We start from the raw sequence: 24,657 nt of genomic DNA, 5'->3' as shown, positions 1-24,657 counted from the left end.
GACGTGAGTGCAATAGTACCCTCCTGCTCATGTTTCCCAGCAACTGGTCTACAGTGACATAGCGCCTCTGATACTGGAGGTGGCATATAGCCATCAGGACAAGTAGCCATTGATAGACTTTTCTTCCATGAATTTGTCTAGCACCCTTTGAAAGCCATCCAAATTGGTGGCCAGCAACTCAACTTGTGCTAGCGAATTCCATACTTTATGTGCTGTGTAAAGAAGTACTTCCTCTGATCTGTCCTAAATCTCCTGCCAATCAGATTCATGGGATGATCCTGAGTTCTAATATTATGAAAGGGAGAAAAGTATCTCCCTATCCACTTTCTCTGCTCCGTGCACAATTTGTACCCCTCTATCATGTTTCCCCTTATTCGCCTTTTTTTCAAAGCTAAACAGTCCCAGACATTGTAACCTTTCCTCTTGCTCGTGTTCCCCAGCAATTGGTATACATTGGCATGAGCCTGCCTCCCCTCTGGGTGAGGGGTGTTAATTTTAACATGCCTATTAGTGATTTTTGTAGATATGTAACATTGGAGGGTGTCTGTGTGCGTGGCAGGGTTCACCCATAATGATAACCCATGGTATAAGGTTGTTGAATTCAAGGTTGTCATGATGTGTGAATGCAGCCACACTAACAAACCATGGCTTGTTAATTATGAACAACACAGAAAGAGAGCCCATGGTTTGTTGGTGGGTTGTGAACTCTAGGTTGTTCATGGGTTGTTTCACCAGGCTAAAGGCGGCGGGCATGAGTGGTCAAAAATGTTGCTGTTCTACATTCCAGTACAACAGCACCATGAAGGCATTTGGGATACAATGAGTGAGTGGGTGAAGGAGGAGGGAAACAAACAACCTAGGGATTGGGAAAACAAACCATGGTTTGTTTGATCATTTGCCAGACAAACTTTGGGTAAAGCAACAAACCATGGATTAAATAAACCATGGATTAGTGTTATGTGCAAACCAGGCCTCTGTGCATGCGTGTGTGTCTGTGCATAGAAGAAAGCAATACATATGGATATACAAGACTCCTGCTCTAAGTAATCACTCAGTTTCTGGAAAAATCAGTATACAGGAAGTCAGATCAGCCCTAAATAGTCCTCCCAATTAAAAAACCCATTTGATATTGGACCGTTCTCTTAGAAGAAATAAATAAAACAAATATATGGAGTCTAAATAGCACTGGGATTGCAATTTGTGGATGTAAGAAAATGACATGACAATTCTTTCTTTTTGCGGGGGGAGATCAACCTTGTGGAATAAACACTCTCTCCAATCATGAATGAGAACACAGGATAAGGAGTTGTAATAAGGCATTTATTTTAATCAGGTGTTTGGAAAAAGGACAGTTTTGTCTCCAAAGCAAACACAGAAACAACAACAGATGATACTTAAGTGCATTTTAACTCTACTGTTAATTTTTTTAAAAAAAAATGTCTGTCACAGGTGTTTGGCAAATAAAGACAAAATGGGATAAACAACTATTGAAAAATCAATGACTTAAGCAAGAGAAGAGAAGCACCATATTATTATTAAGAAGGATGTTGTGTCATGCAGTACACATAAAAAGCCAGTACTTCTGGTTTTTATATAAGCCCACATTTTTTCTTATTAGTTTTTCATCAAAGTAGTTTTATGAACAGGGCCAAAGCAAATCACAACACTCCGGCTTGCTAACACTATATAAAGTGGCAGAGGGTAATGGATGAACATCAGTGAGCTGATGCACCCTTGGCATAAGCAAGAAAATGGTCCCATATAGATTGAGCACTGTACTGGGGACGATAAATGCAAAGCATGCCTTAAAAAAAACAACCCCCCCCACACACAATTCCTGATTCATCAGGTAAAACATGTATGATCTTTAATTATGGGTAGAGTCCAGTTTAATGGGATGTTAACTGGGATCTCACTGGGAAGGAGGTAATTGAGCCACGTATAAACACCAAGGAAGGGGTGGGATCTAAAGAAATAAATAATTGGGGGGAAATAGATCTCATACTTTTTTCTTTTTGACAGCACTGACTTTTTTTCTTTCCTTTACAAAAGAAATAAAAGACCTGTCTATTATTCTTAAGGGCTGCACCCAGTCTGAAACATAGAAATCACTATTTTTAATACTTACACATTTGCAAATGTTTAAATACTACGTGCATCTCTTCACACATTGAAATGTTATATTAGGAAGTTACTGTGCAAAAGGTGGAAAGTTAAAACGTAAACGTGGCTTGGGTTACTTGCAAAAAGGAAGACGTGATTCCCAACTCCACCTCACTTTCACTAGTTTTACTAATTGGAAATTATGAAATGGGTTTTGTAGCATCTTCCATTTTTAAGGACAGTAATTAAACCAAACAGCACACTCCAAACTTGTTTTTCAAGTTACTGGCAAGAGTGAGATGTTAGATTATGTTCTGTTAGGCCCAGTCTAAACAGAACAGCAGATTACAAGGAAAATGGATATATCTGCTCTAAGGAAACTTACGCCATGATATACTTGTTAGTCTTTCAGATGCCACATAGCATGTTGTTCTTGTACCTGGACTGTACCAATTCAGACAGAAGGCGAGGCTTTACTTGACTGAATGTTTCACCATACTACAAAACAGAAACAAAAAAATCCCTGCAAAGTGAGATGTTAGAGAACAGGGTATTCTGATATTCTACCTTTGCATGTATAAGGTTTTTCACTGGGATAGCAAAAGAAGGAAAAGTTCTATGTATGTTATGGAAAAGTGGATTGTGTTGGGACAGACTTGCTCATTTTACTGCAGAGGGCTAAAAAGAAGAAAATGTTTAGTAATGAAACTCAAGATGCTTTGAAATAGCAGCACTCTGTTTCTGCTAAGGATTGTGCATTATGTATAAATTCAGCCCTAAAAAGGGGGGTGGGGGAGGCAGTCCTGATGAAAACTGAGTTTTCAATTACAGCTGCAAGGTTTAATTGATTATTTCAGAGCTCAACTAAAGATTTTGATACACTCAAAAGGTGCCAATTAAATTGGGTAGCAGTTTTTTACTTTTTAAAAAATACAACTATTAAAAAATCCCTGGCAGACTGAAAGCAGCACCTTAAAAGCGGAAGTACTTCTCTTAAGAAGGTGAAATATCTCTCTTAAGGTAAGGCCCAATGTGTACATACGTGGATCATCAAAAAACAAACTTAAGTTTTTTTCTTTAGAGCTATTGGGCTTTTTATCCTCATTTACAAATCAACATAGTTTTCTTTAACTGGGTAACAGCGTTAGTTGTATTCACAATCTCCTGATAACATTTTCCAACCACTTAAAGAAGCTACCGAATCCAGTGGCAAAGTCACACTTTTCATTTAATGGGTGCAGAGACTGTGGGGTTGTGGGAAGAGGAGAGGAGGAGGGATAGACCCTTGTAGTTTTTTTAAGTCTGTGAAAACAATGGTAATAACGCCAGTACATTCTTAAATGCACTTCCACATAATTCCTTTTTTTTTTTAAAGTGGAACTCCGTGCTATGAATAATTTACATAAATAGGCTACAACAATATTACAGCAGATTCTGAGAAAAAGTGAAGAATGTTTGCCCAATTTGCATACTACTGGGGAACTAGAGCTGGGCTGATGCATTACATTCAAACTGAAGGTGCTAGGTATTATCCTGTTTTTCCTAAGAAAAAGAGCTTTCAGGACAGAGGTTGAAGCTAACAGTGCATCTGTCTGGCACTTCTGAACGCGATGTGGATTTATGCCCAAGTGTGCTTTGAAACATCTTAGTCTATATGTGCCCATGACATCATGCACATATGTCTCCCGCCTCTTCCTGACAGCCTACAATACTTGAGCCACCATAGACCATGCTAACAGTAGAACTGGACATGTTATGAGCGTATGGAGCAAAGACCTTGCAGGTTGCTTGCTTTATGTCTGTCCTATGCTTTCAATTTAGCATGCACATATGGGAAGCAAGGAGAGTCCTAAGGCTGCCTGGAGGTTCAGAAGAAGCCTAATCTGCTTTATTTTGTAATGACCAAAAAAACCCAAATTTGGCCTAAGAGCTGAGAAATTTGCACTAGAGCATTGAAAAAACAATGATGTTAGTCTTTACCAGCCTTTCCCAACCTTGTGCCCTTCAAATGTTTTGGACACTCATAGCTCCATCCAGCATGGACAATGGTCAGGAATGCTAGGAGTTGTAGTCCAAAACATCTGGAGGGCATCAAGTTGGGGAAGGCTGGTCTATACCAATGATATCCTACCACTTGCATTTTACCCTGCTGCTGTAATTCATAGTTCTAGTTGGTTATTTCTTGGATCCAGCTTATGCTTACAATGTAGCTGTCTTGTCTTGTACTCATTGCCATTTATAACTAATTATCACAAAACTGTTTGACCTGGAATAGCAAAAATTTTAAAAAGATGAACCAATTAAGCTATTTAAAAATAATTAACCTGAAATGAGATTAAGGGCACAATCCTATGCATGCTTAGACAGAAAAAGCTCATACATAGCATAACTGGCTGGGGAAAGCTGGGACTTGAAGGGCTTTTTTCTGTCTAAACATGCATAGGCTTGTGCCTTAGAATTCTTCCAGTATTATCTCTCTATGCAACCTATTTATGGTCAGCCCTGATGTAAAAAACATATTTAAAAAGGTAAAGGTAAAGGTGTCCCCAACCAGTCGTGTCCGACTCTAGGGTGCGGTGCTCATCCCCGTTTCTAAGCCGAAGAGCCAGCGCTGTCCGAAGACGCTTCCGTGGTCATGTGGCCGGCATGACTGAACACCGAGGTGCACGGAACGCTGTTACCTTTCCCGCCGAGGCGGTACCTATTTATCTACTTGCAATTTCTTGCTTTCGAACTGCTAGGTTGGCAGAAGCTGGGACTGAAGACGGGAGCTCACTCCGTCACGCAGCACTCGGGTCTCGAACTGCTGACCTGCCGACCTTCCAGTCTGCAGCTCAGCATCTTAACCACTAAGCCACCGTGGCCCCTAAAAAAAAACCAAAAACATATTTACTGCAGATTAAAAATTAGGGCTCAATCATTTGAGAGACTCTCTAGCACCACCTATTCCTGGAGAGACAAGTCAACATTTCAGGTAGCACCAGATCATCTCAATAATTACCCACTCACATAAACTTTAAAACGTAGCCTCTCCCCAGGTTTCAAACATGATTTGACAGGTTAGTCTAGTGAGATTTCAACTTAAGTTTATAAACATAACACCAGAAGATTTTCCATAACTTCTCAGCTCTTATCAATTATGTGAAGGGTTCTGCAAAAGTGTGCAAAGCACATGTTTTACAAACAAAGGGTACATGTGAGGGCAGCTTCAAAATGTGTACTTATCTGTGCTCATTATTCCCTGGGGTTTGGTATGCAGATGCACCTTATGCACCAAAGGTGGGCAAAGCACCTATTTCTATAATAAACAACCCAAATGGCGGGTTTTTGGTGGGGCCCTATTTTTGAGCACACCTTTGGCAAACAGATATAAATAACATTCTAAGGATAATCTGAGGGTTCTTTTCAATTTGTGTTACAGACATACATACCGGAAAAGTGAACCCTGGCTTAGTGAGTTGCTTCTGATGCCAAAGATATGCATCAGCCCTCAAAATCTTGCCCCGCGAATCGGATGGCTGTGCTTTCTTTAAAAAAACGCAAAACCTTAAAGCAGCATTATGCACTGATGCATATATACTTTCATCCTTCATCTAACCCCCTCCCATAAATTTACAAACATTTTAAGAACAGTAGCAAAACTGCTCTAAGGGACTTAGTGTGGTGATGACATGTCTGGTGCTATCCAACAGACATTCATCACCCAACCTTTCCTTTTTCAAACTGAACTAGGCCAAAAACCTGAAGGACTGTGTGTATTTTTTTCCTCTGGAAGAGAAAAATGTAGAACCATCTTCACCCTATGCATGACAGGAGTACCACACATATTCAAACCTGGGAACATGCAACGCATGTACAGTTCACATAGAATGCTGCCCTTGAAGAATAAAGTAAGGAAACACCTTTAGAATCAAACATGGGCTCAAGAGATGTGGTCCAATCACAGCCCAAATACTAAAAGGTCCATTTGGACTGATGTAAATTTGATTTGCGGGGTGGGGGTGGGGGAATAACACTTGTTCATTGCTCTGTAATTCACAATAGCAAATTCTTCATCTCCCTGGAACCTGTGAGAATTAGCAAGACTGCAGTTATTATATGAATGCTTTCACTCAGGATATTCTGGTAGGCCAAGAAATAACCAAGAGAATTACACGATATTTGTCAGTAAAGCCAGTTATAATGCCATCTTGTTACAGAATGTGAAAAAGTGACATTGGCGCCATTCTTTAATAAGCATCAGTTATACTCATGGTGGGCAAGAAGCTGGCGACCCACTTGGCTACAGAATTAAAGTTAGGTTCTACTTACAGTCAAGATCTGGACTGCATTTTTTAAGACATACTTTGTGCTAAGACTTCAGAGAATTTACAAAATATACTTAATAATCATCTGTAAACAAATATAAAATGCACAATTATATTTCAGTAGTTTATTTTGGAGAAATAAGCAGTGCAAAATAGGCCAACCAAAATTTAGAAGGTAGCCATGAAAAGAAATTCTTACTCATTATTAAAACTAGGAAACAGCACAAAGACATTGTAATTGGATCCAATACTCAGATTCATGTAAACATAGTTTTGATATGTCTTGTTACTAAACCAGATGGAACAGTCTCTCTTCTAGCTTGCTTACTCCTTAACCCAAATTTAATATCGCCACTTCAATGAAGTATGGGGTGGGGGAGGAAATGATAAAAAACATTCCAGAAGCCAGTGATGCCATAGTACCACCACATACCCTAGCCAATTCTGTGGCAAGAATTAGACCCGTGACTCTTCCTCCTGCTCTCCTGGTGTAATGCTTTGAAAAGTTTCTTGACCCATGCAAGCAACAGCTAATGACATGGCATGGGGGTGGAAAAATTCAACGTGATGAAAACAATGAATCTTGCCTTACTAAATGTACGGGACAGAAGGAGGAGGAGACTGAGCTGCTTTCAGAGGCGCCACTAACTGGGGCAATTTGAAGTCCAGGCTTGTGTTTTACTCTCTCTCTCTCTCTCTCTCTCATTCTCTCTGATTAAAAGATTTCTTTTAAACTTTTTGCTTTGTTTTTAACATCATGAACTGACAAGGGGCTTACCACATTGCAAAGAGGTTTACAAAACCATGTTTGATCTACTTTTCACTCCCAATGAATGCATGTAAAATATGCACAGAAACGTCCCTACAATGTTGTGATGTCTCCGCAACAGTAGGTACGGAGGAAGATAATTATTTAGGATCACCATGATCCAAATTTTATATAGAAATCCAAAACAAATGTCTGATTATCTTTCATGGGAGACATCCATATAAAGACAGCTTTTTGTTGTTGTTGAAAAGGCTAACTGTGTTTATCACCTACTGCAGAGTTCTATAAGAGGAATTTAAAAACAAAATAAAAACCTATAACAAAATTAGCATTTCCCCCTCCCCCACAAATCAAGATTTATAGGCTTTCCCCCAAATACACCCTATGGGACTTCAAAAACATTCACTGTCTTTGAACTGTCTCTGCTCATTTTGCTTCTCTCTTCCCTGCTTCAAAATTTCATCAAATGTTTCCATCTTCTCTTTCCTTCCTACAGATCCAAAAATACTTGGCATCAGTGGGGAATAATACGTTAAGGCCAGTTCATACATTTCCAGGAATGACTCATCTTTACAGGTACTGATGAGATGTGACCACTCGTGCTACCTTCTTTAACCCTACAAAGTAACATGCACGCATGATCAACATGGTCTTCCCCCCACCCCAAAAAAGTGGTGGTGGTGGTGGTGAAGGTTTTGTGTGCAACCTGCATCATGCCCAATATTGTATGCATTCACACTCCATTCATTCTAGTAAATGAGTGAACCAGTCCATACAGCCCAAACTCATGTAAATATTCCATCACTCTATCACTATCTAAACACAAGTATGAGATTTAAACAGCATTTCCTGAAACAATTTAGGGATTGTCTCAAACAGGAGGAAGCCCTCAAACTCACTAACAAATACTTTCTCAAAGTCCTGAGCAGTTCAAAGCTGTACAAAGACGATGTTGTGTTAAGGTGCACTTTTGTTTTGCTATCAGATCTCAAGGTTTGACCAGACTATGAAAGAATGTACAGGTTAATATACATTGCCCTTGTGAAATTATCCCAGAAAATCAGCCCCAAAGAGTGATGGAGGGAGTAGTGTAAATATATATATATATATATATATAGCCACACATTTACTCTTTTGTACAAAGTTCTGCCCACTGTTGAGCAAAATGAATTGTGGGGAGTAGTGGACAAAAATACAATTGACCCCCTGCAGTCACAGGATCAGCTAAGCAGCAGAAAAAGGGCTAGTTGAAAAGAATCTCCCAAAGACAAGATAAACAGCAGTGTTACATCAACCTATCTCTATTCAGAAATTTAACCAGATAATGGACTCAATTTTTCACAGTGGCAAATGAGTAGCCAAGTAATACTATTCTTTTGGGAGAAGGGAAACAGTTTCAAGCTAGCCCTAACATTAGCGCCCACCCAGTCAAAGTAAAGACCACCAATCCTAGACATGCAGGTTTTGTATTAGTATGGAATCTTTCAATTGCACAATAAACAGATGGGCAATTTCTATTGTGGGCCCTCTTGCTTTACCCTTTGGAGTGGGCCGGGAAGGAGCCAAGAAGGGCTGTTGAATTCAAGTGTGCAAATTCTCAACGTGCTCCTTATCAATTCTGTGAATCCTTGACATTCTGGTCTTTAATGATTACAAAGAGGAAGAGGGGGGGAAAGGCGGGGGGACACAAAAAATCCATCCTCCCACATTCAGGTCTAGTGTTTAAGACACATGCACACACAGACACACGCATGCACATGTAAACTCACTACAGATCTACAATAGGAATCTGATGAAGTGGACCCAGATCACTAATTTTGTTTTCCTTTTCAAAATCATATTGAACCAATAGAGATTTTTGTTTATTTGTTTAGTAGTTGCATTACCAACCAGCCTGCTCTGATCATGGGGACTACAGTGTTTTTTTTTTTCTCAGTCCATGGCACTGATTGGGTTATTGAGAGGAAGCTTTAGTTGCCAATGTGGCAACACAATGTTGCTGAAAGCTAGGAGACACTGCAGAGTTACAGCCTAGTCTCTGGTGCTGAAGCTTCACGGAGCTGTTGGTCTCACTGTCCACAATCCAGGGGTCTTTGCCCACCATGCTCCGGCAGCCCGTGTTCGCACAGCATGTCCGCTCCCCCACCAGGTTGCTGGTCTGCTCGGCCAGGTGCTTGCTATGGTTTAGCTGGGACACCTCTGGAGTTTGCCCCTGCAGGACAGTGGCTATGTGGTTCAGGAGGTCTGTGAAGAACTCTGAGACACCTTCATAACCTGAGAAAGTAATAAGGAGGGATGGGGGGGGCAGGGGGAGGGGGAGAGAGAGAGAGAGAGAGAGAGAGAGGCAGAGAGATCAGGCATGGCCATCTTCCTAGCTTTTCCAATAAAGTCCCTCATCCCTCTTTTCATCCTGCAATATATGGAGGACATCATTTTAAGAAGGGATCACTTAGAGCCAGCGTCAAGGGTAGGCATGCTTGGGCATCTGCCAAGGGCCCCCTGGACTTGCTCCTCCTCTTCACCACTGAAACCTGCTTCCTCACCTGCCACTTGCTCTGGCCTGCCTATCAGTCAGTTAAGCAAACAAGTGGTAGCAATGATGAGAAAGAAGATAAGGAGCAATAGGAGCTGGTGACTGTAACGGTAGGGAGGTAGACTCACTGAGGGAGGGGGCCCATTGAGGGGGTCTTGCCCAAGGGCCCACAAAAACCTGGAGCTGGCGCTGGAATAACTATCTGTGGGCACATGACCAATGGAGGTATTAACAGTCATGTTTTGTGCTACCCCTCTCCAAAGCACACTAACAACATCACTTTGATACTCATAGGCTGGCTTGATCCCAAAATATCTAATCCACAAATCAGTATTCTTGCAAACTCTTCATAATTCTGGCCTCCCTTCTAAAATTACTGTACTTCCCCCTGCCCCCGCCCCCAGCCATTTGTTTGGCAGATGTGTGCATGGAGAACCTTTCAAGTGTGTATACTGCTGCTTCACACAAGGTTCCACAGCAGGTCACTGCAAGGGGATATTAAGGATTACTTGGGCAGAAGTACTCCCTCCTCCTCCTCCTCGTTCCCTCAGCCATCATTCCTATTATCTTTTGACTGGCCCATCAAGCTGTGGATTGCAAACACATAGCCCAGTACCTCACCTCTCTCTTCCAGTAATTGGAACCCACTTTCAAAAAGTTCAAAAGGTGCCTGCTATGCAAGTCCCTCTGAGAAAAGGAAGGCCTCAGGTATCCTTGCTCCTTCTCTGCTGGGGGATCGATGACACTCATATTACCTTGTGCACGATTGGCAGAGAGGCTGGCATAGGACAGAGTGAGCTTCGGAGTGAGAGGACACACGTACGTTCACTGCATAAGGGCGGGATGAGGCCTTATGGTCAGCAGGAGAGTGATGAGAAGGGAGGGCTTAGTGTTGCTTGTTTCGAGGTTCTGATGGCTGAGAACAGAGCTGAAGAGAGCTGCTGCACCCAGGCAGGCTCTGAGAGTTGGGAGGAAGAGGATGAGTAGGAAGAAAGAGGGCTGGCCAATTGGCGTTGCCACTGATCTGAAGGGCAGGAACACATTGACTGGGTTCGCACAACACGCTAACCTACACTCAGTGGTTGAGTGTGGGTTGTTTTTGAGCCATGGCATGTTGTCTGATCCCAGGACATTTTCTGCAGGGTGGCTTGTTAACCATGCAGTGTGGCTTATTCTTCTTGAACAAGCCACCTTGAGAACCCACAGTTTGTTGTGGGTTGTTCAGGGTGGTTAATAAGCCACACTGCATGGTTAACATGTCACCCTGCGGAAAATGTCCTGGGTTCAGATAACACGCTAATTCGCGGTTCAACAGACAACTCACAGTTCAACAACAACTCATACTCAACCACTGAGTGTGGGTTAATGTGTTGTGTGAACCGCCCAGAGGTGGATCCGGTGGTGTCTTTCTACTTCTTCTGTCAGCACAGGAACATTTTACTATTGTGAAGTAGCTTGCTAATGAAATAGTTTTCTGTGTATACGCAATTATCTTGCAATATGACAAGGTAGGGTGGGGAATTATGCAGTAAAACAGCTGAACTAAAACTACCCCTAAGTGTCTGATCTTGGAAGGAAGGGGATAAAAACACCTTTCCTCTCCAGAGGTGATGCTAGAGTGCTGCAAAAGAAAGCCAACCCACTATGCCTCTGCAATATTTTTAAGGAATATTCTTTTCCATAGAAATGATAAATCCTCATGACAGAATAAAATAAACATAGGATAAAGCAGGGAAACCTGGATATTTTTAGACACTATAGCAAGAAATGTTAATCTAAACACAGGAGACATCCTGAAAGTGAATTAATTTTTTCTTTGCTCTGGTTAAGCATTTTAATTCAGAGAACTAATTTCTCATTCCCAGTCAAACTCCAGATTCTATTTTACCCCCATTCACATTATTCCATTCCCAGCCCCCAGCCAAGAGCATTATGATTGCTACAGGAAATACCAAGGTTACACTACTGTTTCCTGCAGAATTGTGTCATGCATGGACATTACATACCAGTGTAAATGTGCCTAGGAAATCTGACAGGTTCACACTTTCTGGACATGGGTATGCTGCTGTTCAAAGGTGCATGTGCACTTGTGTAATGTTTACACGTTATGAGTTTGCAGCAGGAAAAGACATCAGTGTTTTCTGCAGCAATTGTGATGTCTGATTGTTCGTCATTTGGGGGCTGCATTTGTTAAATTGGCTGGAAGCAGATTTAAATGCATTGTGTAGTGAGTTATGGGTAGGGGCCATAGCTCAGGGGTAGACTGCTTGCTCTGTATGCAGGTGATCTCACACTCAACGGCCTGGCATCTCCAGTTTAAAGTATCTCAAGTAGCAAGACAGGGAAAGACCTGTAGGGAGGTGTGCTGCCAGCCAGAGTCAACAATTTGACTCAGTATAAAGACAGCTTGAAGCGTAGACATATCTGAAGACCTAAAAGAGTTTCAACGCATCTGCTTTTCCCCATCTCTTTTTAAAAGGGAGGAAAATAATAGCATTAGCCTTTAAAATATGCTCTGTGTTGTGTAGAAACATTGCATCTCCTTGCTTGAGAAGAGGTACATCATTGTCTCATGGAGTAATCAGAAGAAATTGGCCCCATCCAGACAGCAAAGCAGCTGGGAATTCCTAATGCCCAACAAGAAGATGGCAGAAGCAGCTGAGAAGCCCCAAAGCGTAGGAATATAGGGAGTCAGATCCTTGGTTCTTCAAGCGCAGTATTGTCGGCACTGACTGGTAGCAGCTCTCCAGGGTTTCAGGCAGGATTCTTTCCTAGCCCTACCTAAGGATATTTAGAATTGAACCTAGGACCTGAGCTATGGTCCCTGCCACTGACATCTTAGAGGTAAATATCACAGGGAACTATAACATCTAAGCCTCAGACTCTAAGGAAATCTTGCGTACACCTTGCAACTTGTACCTAACACAGACCTCCTCCTGAAAGCACATTAACTGTGAACCGCCCAGAGAGCTCCGGCTATTGGGCGGTATAGAAATGAAATAAATAAATAATAAATAAATTAACTGCCTTCTTGGTAAACCTGGAGCTGTTCTGTGTAGCTCAGGAACATACAAAGATTCTTTCTTCAGTCTCTTCCATGGATAACATCTATGACAGAACTCCATGGCAAAGGCACCAGAATTTCAGTGGGCACTTTATTTTACTTTTTTAAAAATCTGGACTCTCGACTGCTTACATTCTTCATTTGGTATGACTGGTTGTGCTACACTGCCATGGTTTATTTGTAGAGTACTGTGTGAGTCTTAGAGAAGGGTGATGACTGTTTTTGGATTGATGGGAGGGATCTGGGACTGGGCGTGTCTAAGGATGCAATCCTATGCAGGCATGGCTGGCTGGGGAATGCTGGGAATTGTAGGACTTTTAAAAAAATGTCTCAACATGCATAGGATTGCACTCTAAATGGCTGTAATGCTCACAGAAATATTGCTAGCCTGGGCTAATTTACAAAACCCAAGTGGGTCTCACAGGAGCTGGTAGCAGGTAGGTAACATTAGAGACAGGCCGCCAGCTAAAATGAAGCAAAAGGGACAGACTGCAGAGATGCTGCTGTAAATTAGACTGCTAATGTGATCAGCGTTGGGGCAGAACACGGCAATGGCGGTGGGGGTGGAGGCTATTAGGATGAACCAAAATGAACCCCCCCCCCTTTCTGTATCAGTTTACAGCCCCATTTGGAAGCACCCTCCATGTGTTCAGGGAATGTGTGGAAGAGGTGGGGGTACCTGCTAGCCTGTACCCCCCATGACCTCCATGTATTGGCAGGAGGTCCAAATGGGAAGTCTGTGTCCATACAGCTGTACCCGTGTAAGCTTCTCCATGGAAACGGGCATTCTGCCTGATTGAGGAGCCCAAATGCATGGAGGAACTTGTAACGGAATATGCATTATAGCATGTGCAATTGATAAGAATCTATTGTATTCAGTAGATGTGACTAGTTCTGTGTGTGTGTGTTGTGACATAACTGTAAGTAATGGAATGTATTCTTGGAAATGAAGGAAGGCTGCCATGAGTGGGTCGGTCAAGTACTGGAGGCAGCAAGCTGCTTAGCTAGGTAGGGATCCCTTCATCTAGGTGTTACTGGTGTCAATGGCACACCTGGCTACACTGAGAAAAATGAGAGTAGTCGTATGACCAGGTCCAAAACTAAGGATGAGGTCATCGACATCATGGGGGTTATAAAAGGCCAGGGTTTGATTTGTTTGGAGAGAGATCCTGGGAGAACGAGAAACCCCGCCATACATGCTTAGGCTGGCTTTGTCCAGAATGCCTTCCACTGAGGTAAATATGAAACTTTGATATTGTCTGTTAGATTGAGAGGGACCTAGGTGCTACTATGTTAACAATATGCTTGCTTCTATTTTCATTATACTTTTAGTGATTATAATGTGTGTGTATGTAGGGACTTTTGTAATCTGCCTTGTCTTAGCTCAAGCTTGTTATTCTCTTAGACTGTTTGAGCAATAAATATATATTCTTTAATACCAAATTTGTGTTGTCCGGCTTGAGAGAAGTTTCAGGGACCACTACCCATATATTAATTCTTGAAGCCCAAAACACTTGGTAAAGATTTGTAAATCTATCATTGAGTGGGGTCCTTAAAACTGTTGCATTCTCTATTGATCTGATGAATCTCAGATACACCCGTTCAAGTTTGGGAAACAAACTAGTCAGATGGAGCAAGAAGTTACTCATCTCAAACTGCAGGTTTAGACCTTCTGCTGACCCTGCAGAAGTCAGGGTGGGGGAAGGAGCTGACAGTAGCTTTGAAGTTGGGGGTAAGTATAGTGGGCACGATCCTCTTGCCCCTTCCACATATTCCCTAAACTTGCGGAGGGCACTTCTGAAAGGGGCTTGAAATGAATGCTGAATTAGGTGTCGTGTGTATGCTATCAAGCAGCCTGCTCTTACCTGGGAATGCATTGATGTCGATGACAGCATGCTGCCCAGTCTGATTGTTGATGATAACGTCAATCCCAAACAGAGAAACCCCCAGGGCCTGCCTCAGTGTCTTCGAGATGGCGCGGATGACATCGTCATTGGGCCTCTCAAACACGCCTTCTATTTTATCAAGCTACAAAGAAAAGGAGAGACGGGGGAGAGAAACAAACAAGTTTAAGAAATGGGATGGGGACCTAGACAATCTATGTATCGTTCTGGTCACCACACCTAAAATAGGATATTGTAGAGTTGGAGAAAAGGCAGAAAAGGGCAACTAAAATGATCAAGGGGCTGGAGCAACTCCCCTGCGAGGAAAGGTTACAGCATCTGGGACTGTTTAGCTTAGAGAAAAGACAAGAGAGGGGAGACATGATAGAGGTGTACAAAATTATACAACACCAGCCTTCCCCAATCTAGTGCCTCCAGATGTGATGGATTACAATTCCCATCATTCCCACCCAGCATGATCATGTTGGCTGGGCTAACAGGGGTTGTAGTCCAGAGGGTGCTATTTTGGGGAAGGCTTTATATTCCACCTGTATGCACCCCACAAGATCAGAGGCACATCCTGTGAGTACCAAATGTTACGCTGAATCCAGCCTTGTGTTCATACTCCAGCATAGCCACTACATAAAAGGAAAAATGAACGCCCAATATTTGGCACAATAAGTGTCAGAATGACCAAGGTGCATTTACAGTTTGAAGCTGATTTTCTATTAAAAACAAACCTATTTGCATTATGGTAACAAGCTCAATACCAACAGATGTCCTTAACAGAAAGGTTCTCTCTTTGAACATTACAACAACAACATCATCAGCAACAACAAACATAAAACAGAACAAGCCTATACTGAGTGTTTCAAGGGATACGCCTAAAACATAGGGTATGATTCAAACAAAGAAATAACACTTCGGTTGCATTAATCTTAAAGGGAGAGTGAGCACACGCTTAAATATATCGTGTTACATTTCATCTAAATGAGATTGTTAATGAGATGTAAAAGGGTCTAGCTTTGGCTAGATTGTGTACTCTATGTCCTGCACAGGTGTATATGCAACTGACCTTGCAAAATATCGTTAGCATTTTGCTAATGCTGTGAATGGGAGACATATACAGGTCTTACATTTCCTAAGAAAATGGCTTTTCAATAGAGTTTAGGACTGTGGGATGAACTACACTTTTACTCCCTTTTCCCATTTTCTGCTACATGGCCAGTAATCCACATTTGTTATCTGGTACACTGTAGTGACTAATCTGTGCAATAAATGAATAATAAAACAACCAAGCAGGTTCTATGGACTAGGAGGAAACACACACACAAACACCCCCTGTAGGTGACTGCAGATGGAATGACATGCTAAACTTCTCAGAGCAGGGGTGCACAGCTCATGTTGCTCAAAGAGTCTCTGTTCCCTTTTTATTAATTCAGGAGGGTTGCATCATTACATTAATTGCACGGAAGCATTTTGTTACATTGTAACACATTATCTGTTAACCCCCTTTTTCTCTCTGTGCCCTACAGCAAGCTTTCGCTTCATCCAACCACCACAGATCTCTCTGAACTCCTGCCTATTAACCATCTCTTCTTTTCTCTCTCCACCCCATAGAAGGCTCTCACTCTCCACCCCATATATCACATGGTCTTCTTTCCCCTTCTTTTCTGTTTCCCACCCAGAGGTCTCTCTATTACTATTATGTAATATTATGCGATTACTTGCACGCACGCACGCACATGCATGCACGCACACACACACACACACACCTCTCCTCCTCGGACTCAGCAAAAAACAGCACACAAGGCTTTTCAGCAATTCACACACAGCTATGCTGTGTGAGCATGGCTTCTTACAACAGGCTTAAAAAAACCTGGCACCAACCCCATCGAAGCACTCTGAACTGGGGTGGGGGTGGGGAGAGAGAGGAGATGTGCAAACATAATGCAAACATTCCCCCTTCCTTGCCTGTCACTGATCATGGGTCCCCCCATGCTGCAGATGTTCTCACAAAAATCCCACAAACAAAGAAGTGAGAAAGGGCTGAAGACAATGGTTATTTGGAATTCCTCGGGGGGGGGGTGCAAATAGGGAGGGGGCTTCAACTGATTTATGGGCCTTATGTTATGCAGGTTGGTCCCGGAGACTGGTTAGTTACAGACTTGATAAGATCATGTACTTGGTGGCACAAAGAGGATGTGGCTGGTGTGGACCAGGGTGGACAGCCAGCATGGTCTAGTGGCTAGAGTGTTGGACTGGGAGCTGGGAGATCCGGGTTCTAGTCCCCACTCAGCCATGGAAGCTCACTGGGTGACTTTGGGCCAGTCATGGACTCTCAGCCCAACCTACCACACAGGGTTGTTGTTGTGAGGATAAAATGGAGAGGAGGAGGAGAATGTAAGCTGTCTTCGGTTCTTCGCAAGAGGAAAAAAGGCGGGATATAAATGCAATCAATCAATCAATCAATCAATCAATCAATAAACCAGAGTAACTAAGAGGCTGGAGCAACTCCCCTATGAGGGAAGGTCACAACAGCTGGGATTGTTTATTTTGGAGAAAAGGCAAGTGAGAGGAGACATGGCTATCAATGGCTACTAGTCCTGATGGCTATTCGCTGCCTCCACTGTCAGAGGCAGTATGCCTATGCACACCAGTTGCTGGGCAACATGGGTGGGAGGGTGCTGTTGCACTCATGTCCTGCTTGTGAGATTTCCGTGGGCAGCTGGTTGGCCACTGTGTGAACATAATGCTGGACTAGATGGACCCTTGCTCTGATCCAGCATGGCTCTTCTTATGTTCTTATACTGTTAATATAGTTAACATCTGTGGTCCAATTTATGAATAAACCCCTCCAATTTCCCAGGAGTGTTATGGGAATTATTGAGGTTTCAACAACCTTGTGGGAGGGACCACAGGTCAATGGTAGAGCACATGTTTTGCATGCAGACAGCCTCGGGTTCAATCCCTGGCATTTCCAGTTTAAGAAGAAGAAAAAAGTTCAGGTGATGGGAACGACCTGTTTGAGATCCTGGAGAGCTGCCGCCAGTTAGAGTAGACAACAGTCTGACCCGGCATATGGTAGCTTCCTATCTTCCTATGAAATAAAAGGCACTACAAAACGTTTTCAGAAACTTAGGCTCCTAGAATAAACCAAGAAAGAAGAGCTTGAAATTGAGAGATCCTTAGAGAAATCGACACTCTGAGATCTGTTTGTGACTTGAACCACTCAGCACGCAGTTAACTAGTATTTTGAGAAGGAGGCCTGTAATACTTACTGCTGTTAGGATGGAAGAGGATTCTGGCTTTGATACGTTGTGGCTGTTGAAAAATATTGATTCTCTATCTGCAGGTGGAAAAGGTAAAAACAAAAAAATGTAAATGTTGTAAACAGAATTCTGGAGGTGGGAAAATGTAGGTTCCATATAGGCAGCACAGAATGCTCCCTTTTGAGATCCTTTTGAGATCCAAATAATCATTTTGGGCCTCAAAAGGATTTGAATGGACAAACACTAGAGGGCAGTGCAACCCAGTAACTCTATGGGCCTTTACAACTTACATAAAAGCCTTGGCTTGTATATGCACTTATATTACATTAGCCCAAATCCAGCACTAATAATGCAATATTTCATCCCTTCATAATGGATAGGAAAGTGCTGCAAAAAGGAAGGGAACCTTTATATTTTTTTAAAAAAGAAAAAGGTGGTGAAAAGGCAGGGCATTGCTTGAAGAAAAAACAGCCATGCAGGGTTTTGCCGTCATTTTTGCTTTCCTTGAGGGGTAGATAAGAGCTATTGCTCTGGAGTAGTGCTGCTGCGGAACACTGAGCCTTTAAGGGTGCAATCCTATGGGGATAGTCGGCCGCTGACTATCCAATACAGGGTGGGCAGAGCATGGAGGGGATTTTCTCCTTCGCACTCTGGTTGCCCTGCATTTGTGGCTAGACTGCTGATTTTGTCTAATTGTGGACGTTGGAGCCAGGAGTGGGGGAGGCAGGATGGCGCATAGGAAGTGTCATAACAATGCTTCCGTGATCTCCTCTCCTCCCCTGGGAACACCCCCTTTTCTCCCGCTCCACACTGTACTTATGAGCACAGAGACTGGGCTGAACCGCGCTACCTACGAGGTAGTGGGGAGCTCGGTTCCCAGAAACTGAAAAATCCTATGGCCCTTTAGACATTGTCTGGAGGCCATTGGATTGCTCCCTAAATTAGTTTAAAAGATTAAAAGAAATTGTGCAGGGCATATAGTAAGGAAGAGTTGCGTTGCTTATCACTAGTGATGTCACTGGTACCCCAAACAGGTGCTGCAGACAGTCATGTAGCCACATTCCACACAGCACTTGCAAGAGTAGCATATATGCTACCCCGGGGGAAGAATTGCCTTTCCCTAAGTGGGAAAACATTGCTGGAAAAATGTGATGCATCTCCAACCAAAGCTCTTCTTTTTAAGGGAAGACATCTGAATCCCATGCAATGAATGGGAAATAGCTGAGCATCTACTGCATAAAATATCCCTATCATCTAGCAAGGCCCAAAACCAAATACTAATTTAAGCAATTCTCGAGAAGACAGGTTCTCAGGAAAAAGAAAATTGTAGTTGTAATTCCCCCCAGACATCACCTTGCATTCAAAAATAATCTAAACCATGGCTCAGATGATTGGGAACAGACTACAGTGAGCCTTGGGCTTGCCTGTTCCCCCTTCCTTCTACTGTTTCATCATGCATGAGAGGAGTGTGAAAACTTCCACTTTTACTTTATAATAAACTGTTGTTTGTTTTTACGCAGTTTGGTTAGACCAAACCATAGTGCCCCAAGTTCAGATGTAACATGGAACTGTGGCTTGTTCTAAAGTGAAAGTGGAAGATTTTACTCTAGTCCTCTTGTACACGGAGGAAGAAAGGTGAGGGGGGGCGCATGAGACCATAGCTTCCTGTGGCATGCTCCCATAGCTTGTGTAAAACTATGATTACACAATAGTAATCCGGCCAATAATGAATTCTCTCAGAGAGTTTCTTAAATTCTTTACAAACGTCAAGATGACCATCATCATAGTTGGGATTTTATTTTAAGAGTGGTTGTGCCAGGCTTGTCTGCATTTTTCTACCATGAGTTGCCAGCACCATTTATTATGCCCACATGGGTTGGCCACAGGCCAAACATTTGTGACCACTGAAGAATCTTTCTTACATCCACTTGGTCAGGGCTGTCTGGAAAGTATCCGAGCTCCCTGCTGTTTGGGCTACTCAAGGGTAGGCAACCTGATGCCCTCCAGACATTTTGGACTACAACTCCCATAAGCCCCAGCTAGCATGGCTAATGGTCAGGAATTATGTGAGTTTTAGTCCAAAACATCTGGAGGGTACTGGTTTGCTTTCCCCTGGGTTAGTCTTTGCAGAGCTCCCTCTCTGCTCTCCATTGTCAATGTATTTACCTTGAACTTTATTCAGCATTCCTCTCTTTACCTTCTACCCATCACTCTATCTCAGCTTGACTCTTTTTGTTTCTGAATTGCAACTCTTGACTGTTACTCTTTTATAAAATTCATTACCACAGAGCTGTTGCAGCAGCCAGTTTACCTATGTAAATAATCACTCATTAAAACTAGTTCCTTTAGATTAATCAGCTAAGGATGAAATCCTATGCATGTTTAGACAGAAAAAAGTTGTATAACTCCCAGCATTCCTCAGCCAGCCAGCCATGCTGGTTGGGGAATGCTGGGAGTTGTAGGGCTTTTTTCTGTCTAAACATGCACAGGACTGTACCCTAAAGCCCTAGCTGGAAATACTATGGTGAATATTTTAAGTGCTATACCCATATTTATTTTTTTGTCATCATGACTTGTGTTGAGCCTCCTGATTTGTATTCATTTTGCCATTCTGTGACTTCAGAAAATCAATCTTTACATTTTTCCTGCTATTGTCCACAAAGGCTCTGGCCCATAGTTTAAAAACTCATAAAACACCTGCACACCATGAATGCCCAGCTTGTTCAGCAGAGATGCAAGATGAAAAAGAGTTGCACCAAGTAAAAGGCAGACACAGGAAGTGCTATGACAATATCCAAGAATTTCTCACTTGAAGGGAAGGAGGGAGGGAAGAAAAAGTAAAAGCACCCACTGAAAGTTTTCAGCTAAGTGCCTTTTTTTGTCCACAACACCACCAATCACAGATATAAAAACTAAAGATGAGGTTACTTCATAGAATCTGTTTAATCTAAGAATTCCATTCATGTGCATTTCAGAACAGACAGCATCCCTCTTCGTATGAGGAACAAATGCAGGTCTCAAGAAACAGATGTTTCCATTTTAATGGACTATTTAAAACAGTGGTTCTCAACCTGCAGGTCAGGTCACTTGAGGGGTGGGGGCTTTGCAAGACCCCTGGAAGGGGGCATGGATCTGCAGGGGGTGGGAGGGGGGAAGAGAGGTTCCCACAGAAGGCACATCCATTTTCCTCCCAGCAACAGAGGTTTAGTGTTGGATGGTTTAGAGGCACATACAGGAGCTTCTAGTGACAGCTGCAGGCCTTCTTTCTGCCTGTCCTGGCTGGTTGGTTTTAGGTGAAAGTCTGGGAAGTCCTGCTCTGTCTCTCTTCTAATGACTGTATGAGATTAGTGCTCCAGTCCACAAAGCCATATTAATACAGAGCTCTGGACAGGGACGAATGTGCCTTCCTTGTTCTCCTTGATCTCTCAGTGGCTTTTGATACCATCGACTACGGTATCCTCCTGGACCGCTTGGAGGGGATAGGCATAGGGGACATCGTATTATGGTGGTTCCATTCCTTCTTCCCTGGCAGGTAACAGAAGGTAGTTCTGGGGGAGGAGACTTCAGACCCTTGACTGCTCACTTGTGGGGTGCCACAGAGAGCTCTATTCTCTCCCCGATTTTATTTAACATCTATGTGAAGCTGCTGGGGGCCATCATCGGGAGGGTTGGGGTGCAGTGTCATTAATATGCGGATGACACACAACTCTACCTCTCATTTAAATCCTGGCTAAGGTCGGCTGTAGAAACCCCGTCCAAGCGTCTGGAGTCCATGAGTGGCTGGATGGGAAGGAATAAGCTGAAACTGAACCCTGACAAAACTGAGGTACTTTTGGCGGGAGACAAGGGGAGGCTAGAGCATGTTGGCCTGGTGTTGAATGGGGTACAGCTGCCCCTGAGGGACCAGGTCCACAGCCTGGGGGTCATTTTAGACTCCCAGCTGTCCATGGAGGCTCAGATGTCGGCCGTGAGCCAGGCGGCGCTGTATCAACTCCGTCTGATATGGCGGCTGCGTCCCTACCTCCCTAACCATCTGCTCCCATCAGTAGTTCATGCCATGGTCTCCTGTCGCCTAGACTATTGTAATGCGCTCTATGTGGGGTTACCCTGGAAGATGGTTCGGAAGTTGCAGCTGGTGCAGAACGCGGTGGCCCGCCTGATTAAAAGCAGCCATCAGCGAGAACACATCACTCTGGTGCTGAAGGAGTTGCACTGGTTACCAGTTATTTTCTTGGCCCAATTCAAGGTGTTGGTATTGACCTTTAAAACCCTATACAGGTCCGGCCCACTCTAACTTAAGGTGTGCTTCCAGAAACACCAGGGATGCTGCTCAACGAAATCAGCCTCGGAAGGCCTTCTGTCTGTCCCATCAGCCAGGACAGCTAGGCTGGTGAGGACTAGGGAGAGGGCCTTTTCTGTGGTGGCCCCCACTCTGTGGAATTCCCTCCCTAGTGACCTCCGCCATGCCCCCTCTTTGATGAGCTTTTCCGCTTTGAAAACCTGGCTGTTCAGGCGGACATTTGGGGTGGGTTAGGGTTTTTTACAGCAATGTTTTGTTCAGTTGATTACTTAAATTTGTTGTATTTTGCGTTGTTATTTGTATTTGTAAACCTTCAGAGAGTCTCCCCTCTATCCCCTCCCCAAGTACAAAACGTTTGAGAAACACCATATTTAAAAGTCTCTTTCTCCTTCTGGCTAGTTGTCGGCAAGACTCTTGCCTGTTCACACTCACAGTGAACTGCCACTCTCACAGCATTACCTGAAACGCCTGCTGAGAAGTTCTTTACAGATGGTCTTTTCACCACGGTGTACGACTCTCCAACAACAAAGACTTTGTAAAGAACGGCGTTGTGGTTGATGAAGCTCTGAATCACACATGGGGGCTGGATGGCTTTCAGGCCTTCCTGGTTGAATATGATAGCCATCTGAAAATTAAGAAAACAAGCACACATACTTGCCTCAACCAGGACTTGCAATTAAAGGGGAAACACATTACAGGGCAAATGTGATTGTTTCACATACACTGGTGTTAACATTGGTTGTTCTTGCAGCACTGTGCCCAACAAGTACGAGAGATAAAAGGAAACACCCTGCCTTATTTCTTCCTTCAGACCAGTGAAGGAAACTGCCAACAGGGGCTGTTTTTTCTGCTCTGACTCACAAACAAGGCATTTTCTAAAACCAGGCACTAGAGTGAGCCCTATGCAGATACTCACCTCATGAGAGTTGGTTCCATGGGCCACTCTTGTCTTACAAACTACATGAACAAAAAAGAAATGCAAGTTGTAAGTAAATGGAGCAGGGCATACACAAAACATTTTGCTGCTATTCTTAATGAACAGTTTCTAATGCAGCTCATTAACCACTTGGTTAATGCCATTAATGTCATTAATCCACCAGGGTGAATGGTGTTCAACCTGTTCTAGATAGGGTCTCGCTCCCTCTAAAACAAGGTGGGGAACCCTTTTTGGCCCAAGGGCAGGATTCATTTATATTCATTCATTCATTTTTATTCATGTATTAGATTTATTAGCCACCCATCTGGCTGGCTATCCAGCCACTCTATTTATATGCCATTATATTTATATGCCATTTATTTATATTTATATCCCATCCTTCCTCACAAGGAGCCCATGCTCCAATAACCTCCTGTTTAGACAACTGCAGTGGTCGTACATGGCGCTGCCTTTAAAAAGGTTTCCTAAACTGCAGTTGGACTGGAATAGGGCCACAAGAATATGCACTTGGCCTGGTAACTTTGACCACATTACATCTGTGCTTTGTTAGCTGCACTGACTCCTAGTCCATTTCTGGGCTCAATTTAACGGCTTGTTTTTCACCTTTAAAGCCCTAAGCGACTTGGGACCAGGTTACCTGAAAGACCGCCTTCTCCCATTATGTATCTTCCCAAACTTTAAGAACTTCTTCAGACGCTCTGCTCTGAGTGACCCCAGGAAGTTGGTTAACCACTAGGAGAGGACCTTTTTGGTAGCAGCACCCTGGTTGTGGAACAGCCTTTCCAGAGAGGTTTGCCTGGCACCATCTTTATGATCTTTTCAGCACCAGGTGACAACCTTTTTATTCCTCCAGGCCTTTTAAATCACTTATTTCTCATAATCTGAGCCTCTCTGCTTAGAAATAAATTTAGTTTTGACTATGTGTATTGTTTTATATTCTATTTTAATGTTATATCTCTTCTGTGAGCCCTCCAGAGAACTTGTGTTATGGGGTGACTAGTAAATAAATTAAATAAACCAGGCTACAATCAGTGGCCAACGTGCCAAAAATCATCATCATCTGCCATTTAGTTCTAGGTGGGTGTAAATCATAGGGCTGGGAAGGGATCCAAGACAAGAGCTTTCCATAATACCCCTGAAAATTAATCTACACAACTCAGATCAGACTGAGTCAGCAGCAAAAGACAGGAGAACATATGGTGCCCCACACTGCGATACACAGAGAGGGCCAGGGCCAGTGTCATGGGTAGGCATGATCAGGCACCTGTCAAGGGCCCATGCCCTAACAGGGGCCCACTGACAAGAGCCCTCAGGCATTGCTGCTCCTCTTCACCATTACAACCTGTTTGTTCACCTGCCTCTTGTTATGTCCCAGACAATGGTGGTGGTTAAGGAGGAGGAGTTGTAGATGCCACTGCTTACTTTCTCCCTGGCTCTCTGCCGGTCAAGCAAGCGATACGAAAGAAGAAGAGGAGCAATAGCAACGGGT

The 24,657-nt window shown here is 43.2% G+C and overlaps 1 protein-coding gene across 2 annotated transcripts in view; it reads right to left on the bottom strand.

Moving 5' to 3' along the window:
- Window positions 1-9,009: 9,009 nt before the first annotated feature.
- Window positions 9,010-24,657, bottom strand: part of ITPK1 (inositol-tetrakisphosphate 1-kinase) — a 183,598-nt gene continuing 167,950 nt past the window's right edge. For both annotated transcript variants that reach the window (XM_084840337.1, XM_084840345.1), the window contains 5 exons: window positions 23,148-23,188; window positions 22,691-22,856; window positions 17,941-18,008; window positions 14,642-14,804; window positions 9,010-9,453 (listed from right to left, as the gene is read on the bottom strand). In XM_084840337.1, coding sequence (XP_084696463.1) covers window positions 9,134-9,453; window positions 14,642-14,804; window positions 17,941-18,008; window positions 22,691-22,856; window positions 23,148-23,188 — 758 coding nt within the window. In that variant the 3' untranslated portion in view covers window positions 9,010-9,133. The remainder of the gene's footprint in view (window positions 9,454-14,641; window positions 14,805-17,940; window positions 18,009-22,690; window positions 22,857-23,147; window positions 23,189-24,657) is intronic.

This window comes from Heloderma suspectum, chromosome 1, assembly GCF_057233095.1.
Source record: "Heloderma suspectum isolate Gila_16-S chromosome 1, 16-S_ref, whole genome shotgun sequence".
Taxonomy (NCBI): Eukaryota; Metazoa; Chordata; class Lepidosauria; order Squamata; family Helodermatidae; genus Heloderma; species Heloderma suspectum.
Note: the sequence above shows the minus strand (reverse complement) of the source record. Positions and strands in the feature narration are given on the sequence as shown.